General features: G+C 39.2%; 1 protein-coding gene across 1 annotated transcript; it reads left to right on the top strand.

Moving 5' to 3' along the window:
* Positions 1-491: 491 nt before the first annotated feature.
* On the top strand, positions 492-3887 carry LOC124358238. Its single transcript, XM_046810533.1, has 3 exons — positions 492-747; positions 1767-3466; positions 3858-3887. Exons 1-3 carry the CDS (start codon positions 492-494, stop codon positions 3885-3887), a joined length of 1986 nt encoding a protein of 661 aa, XP_046666489.1.
* The last annotated feature ends 800 nt before the right edge of the window (positions 3888-4687 follow it).

The following is a 4687-nucleotide window of genomic DNA, read 5'->3' as shown; positions in this document are numbered from 1 at the left end:
TTAAAAAAGCTGAGGAAAAATCCTGGCTTAAAAGTAGATGGGTGGATGACACAACTCTCGATACTTTCTTTCAGTCTTTTAGTAGTAATAACAAAAACAGCTTATCCAGGGTAATTTTTATGGGTCCCTCTGTAACTCAGGTTGTAAACCATGGTACTTGTAATGATGTAAAAGCTCTTTTAGGTGAGCTTATGTTTAACAGCTTTGATTGTGCTTTTTTGTGTGTTAGTAATAACACAGCTACTTTACAGCAAGATACTGGTTCGCACTTGAGCTTGCTGTTTGTTGACATTTCTAGTCACTTGGTTTACCATCTGGATTCATTGCTTGGCATAAACTCAGTAGTTGCAAAAGCAGTAACAATTGAACTGGGCTTCAAGGCAAACAGTTTCCATGAGTTGAGTTGCACTCAACAAAAACATAGTTATGAATGTGGCCTAAGTGTACTGGTCAATGTAAAGTTCATAAACGAGGGCTTTTGCCAAAAAACTATGCCCAGTGCTGGGAGTTCGTTCAGTAACTGGTATGCACTGTTTGTCGACGGTCCTAGTGGCCTTTTGATAAGAAATAAGTCTGAGGTAGCTCCATCTGAGCCAACCACTGCAAGGCCCAATCATGTCCCAAACTGTTCACCATCCACTGCCAATGTTCGTAATATAGACCCAGTTTTAAGTTCTAGCAATATCAATTGTGATGGTGCTCCACCAACCAAAAAATCAGGGAAATGGGTAAAAGTAAAACCTAAGGGTATACGTAACAAAAATACAAATGTTAATTCCCTCCCAAGTAACCACATTGTAAAATGTACAAACCGTTTTCAAGCCCTTGAGTTGGAGAGTACCTGTATAAATGATACAACAATTTGCAAATCATCTGTTAAATGGCAACAAAAGTCGTTCATACGACAAACAAACAAACCTAGGGTTTCTGTAAATGTACTAAATCAAAGTAGTTCTAAAGTGGGTAAAGAAACCTTTACTCATCGCAATGTCCTGCACTCAGATGTAAGAGTAAAGGTTTCTAGTGACATAAGCGGTCCAAAGTATACAATACAAGCAAATGAGAAGATTCAGGAAACTCCTATGTCTAATGTTTTGTTGATTTGGGACTCACTTCTGCGTTACTCAGGGAAGAGGTGTGCAGATGGTGGGGCTATCGTGGATATTAATCCGGGAGCTAAAATTTCTCATATTAAAGATAAGCTTGGGAAATATAAATCTGCACAACCTAAAATAATATATCTACTTGTTGGTACAAACAACCTTGTTCATGGTTATAATGGGGGGCCTGGGTATAATGGTGGTTGGGGTAAGCGCACGGTGCTTCACTCTATGGCTGACCTGTTGAGTACAGCAAAACAAGAATTCCCAAACTCTATCATAATTGTAAATAGTGTTCTGACAAGGAAGGATATCAATCAGAAAGCCCTTTTTTATTTTAATGAGCAGCTAATGCTGATGTGCAATAATTTCAACGTCGAGTTCCTTGACACTAGCGCTGTGGTTAAATATCATCATCTAACGCGTGATGGGACACAATTGAATCGGAAGGGAAATGACTGTTTTGGTGATCTTATTTTTCACTCATCGAAAATAATTTATGAGGCTGTGTCTGCTGAGCCAAAAGGTGTGTGTCCCAGCCCTCAGATATCCCATACTAATGATTCAGTTTCTCCTTCTTTAATTAGTAACCTGTCGGGAAACGGCACCGAGACTTTACCAACAGTTGTAGAGTAGCGCAAGTTAATATTAGATCACTGAATACAGGCTTTGAGGAGCTGTGTTCGGTGATTGACGACTTCCAGTTTGACCTCTTGGGAATCACAGAGTCATGGTTATCTTCGGAGATCCCCTCTCATGTTTTTGATGTCCCTTGCTATTCACTCCATCGTTGTGATAGACCCACTGGTTTGGGAGATGGTGGTGGAGGTATAGTTCTCTATGTAAAACAAGAAATTAAGTTTGTTCGTCTTTATCTTCAAAATGTTGACAACAGTATTGAATACATCAGCGGTGTGGTTAATCTTAAAGGTTTGAAGCTACTTCTCTGCATTGCATACAGGCCCCCAGACGTTCCTTATTCGACCTTGAGCTCCTTAATCCACGCTCTGTACATCGACGAGTCACCAGGTGTTGATTCAGTGATTTTGCTGGGTGATTTGAATGTGAATCTTCTGAACCAAAAGAGGGCAGATGTAAAATATCTCGAAAGAATTTTTCAATCAATGGGCCTTTCTCAGATTATTAAGGAGCCCACACGTGTCACAGAAAGTTCATTTTCTCTTATTGATTTGATAATTGTAGACAAGACCCATTACCTTGACGTAGGAATGGTTGATACCTCCAACATTTTTACTCACAATGGTAGACGGATCACCGACCACAGGTTGACTTACTGTGACGTGCCTTGCAAAAAATCCAAATCCAAAGAAAAGTTTATTACATATAGGAATTTTAGAGATTTTGACGGTGATACGTTTATTGATGTTGCTTCCAATATACACTGGGATAACATAATGACTCATCGAAACGTGGATGATATCGCTAATGTGTTAACATCAAAAATAGCCCAAGTGTTTGATGAATGTGCACCCTTGGTGAGAAAAAGAATAACAAGAAAGAAAGCTCCTTGGAGAGATTCAAAAATAGCATACCTTACAAAAAAGAAGAATAATTGTAAACATACTTATTTGTCTCTGAAAACACAGATTTCTAGGAATGCATACTGCAGGGCTCGTAATGCACTCAATGTGGCCATACGATCAGCGAAAAGGAAGTATTTTACTGATACTTTGAATACAAAAAACTCTAAAACTTTCTGGGCTACTTTAAGAGATGGTGGTTTGATGAGGTCAGTTGAAGAAAAGGACCATTCTGTTGAACCAGAAGATTTAAATCATTACTTCTCAACTATGGGTTGTAACGGGACAGTGAGCACAGAAAAACTGAAATTCTTTAACAGTAACAAATGTGCAGGGATAGATTCTACTTTCACTTTTTCTCCTGTATCCGAAAGTAAGGTAAAGGAGTTGATGAACAGTATCACAAGTACTGCATTTGGTGTGGATGGAATATCCATAAAAATGGTTAGAGGCCTGAGTCCCTTTTGCATTGGAGCAGTTTCTCACCTGGTCAATGTATCATTGAAAACTGGCAATTTCCCTTCTAGTTGGAAGCAGAGCGTGGTGGTTCCTCTGCCAAAGAATCTCAATCCTACCTTAGTTTCAGACTTTCGACCTATCTCAATCCTTCCTGTCATCTACAAAATACTGGAAAAAGTTGTGGCAGAACAACTAGTCTTATATTTGGAATCTGAAGGATTACTTCCTGAAACACTGTCAGGATTTAGGCAGGGTTTTAGCACTTGCTCAGCACTTCTCAATGTCATTGATGAAATTATTTCAGCTAAAGATAAGGGCCTAGAGAGTATGATTACTTCCCTTGACTTCTCCCAAGCCTTTGACTCGGTGAATTTTGATTTGTTGCTAGCAAAGCTAAGATTTTACCAGTTTGATGATATCTCAGTTAAATGGTTTTCATCTTATTTGTCTGGGCGTACGCATCGTACAAAGGTAAACGGGAAGTTATCGACAGCACTTCCTAGGTTCGTCGGTGTTCCTCAAGGCAGTTGCTTAGGACCGATTCTCTTTCTTATATACACAGCAGATTTGAAAAATCACTTAAGTCACTGTTCTTTGCATTCCTACGCGGATGATTCACAGCTATTGATTTCTTTTAAACCCTCAGAAACGGCTGAGGCTGTCCGTCATGTCAATACTGATTTAGTGAGTGTAAAGAAATGGTCAGACGATCATGGTTTGCTATTGAATTCTAATAAATGTTCTGTGATGCTTGTAGACCGGATATCTTCGAGTAGTCAGTCAGTGAATAGCTGCGCTGAACGGTGTATATTTGTGGACGGTAAGCCTTTGATGGCAAATAATAGTCTAAAGATTCTTGGTGTTACTATTGACCCCCAACTCGATTTTTCCAATCATGTCAAAGCTATATGTAAAACAGTGACAATGAGATTAAAGGCCCTTTACAGATTAAGCACAATTTTGCCAGAATCTTCCAAGCTGGAAATTGTTCGGTCAACAATATTTCCTGCTATACATTATGCTCTTCCAGCTTTTGCTTGTTGTCTGACTCAGGAAAATTTGATGATACTTACTCGTCTGCAGAACAGAGCACTGAGATTCGTTTACAATCTGAAAAAATTCGACCACATCAGCGAGTACAGATTAAATGCTAAGGTGTAGTCTATCATGGGTGTCTCCGACTTGCAAACCGTCAATCTGGTCCACAAAATTCTTCAGACGGGAAAACCTGAATACCTCAGGAATAAGCTGGTATTCAGGCAAGAAATTAATGTGCGTAGTACCCGTCAGAACAGCCTATTGCACCTACCAAAGACAAAGCTGGAAACGGGGAAAAAGGGTTTTAGTTACTTTGGACCAAAGAAATACAATGCTTTGCCACCCACTTTAAAAAGTTATAGCTGTAAGAAATTTAAGGAGAGTGTGAAGGTGGTGTTTGCCTGACCCATGCATATGCATCAGGTTAGTTTAGTTTATATAGTTTAGTGTTTTACGTTTATTTTATGGTTTACGTTATTGTTCTCCATGTGTTCTGTATGTCTGACAAGAGTTTTCATGAAAAACAGTTTTTGTACTGATGGACGCTTG

The sequence above is a fragment of the Homalodisca vitripennis genome, chromosome 3, assembly GCF_021130785.1.
Source record: "Homalodisca vitripennis isolate AUS2020 chromosome 3, UT_GWSS_2.1, whole genome shotgun sequence".
NCBI classification, from domain to species: Eukaryota; Metazoa; Arthropoda; class Insecta; order Hemiptera; family Cicadellidae; genus Homalodisca; species Homalodisca vitripennis.
This window is presented reverse-complemented; position numbering and strand designations above follow the sequence as displayed.

Bases quoted from the DNA above. Each gene is read 5' to 3' on its own strand.
- LOC124358238 (XM_046810533.1), top strand. From the start codon at position 492: ATGCCCAGTGCTGGGAGTTCGTTCAGTAACTGGTATGCACTGTTTGTC. The intron at 748-1,766 runs GTATACGTAACA...CACTGAATACAG, and splicing joins GGTAAAAGTAAAACCTAAGG to GCTTTGAGGAGCTGTGTTCG. The intron at 3,467-3,857 runs GTGAATTTTGAT...TGATGCTTGTAG, and splicing joins TCTCCCAAGCCTTTGACTCG to ACCGGATATCTTCGAGTAGT.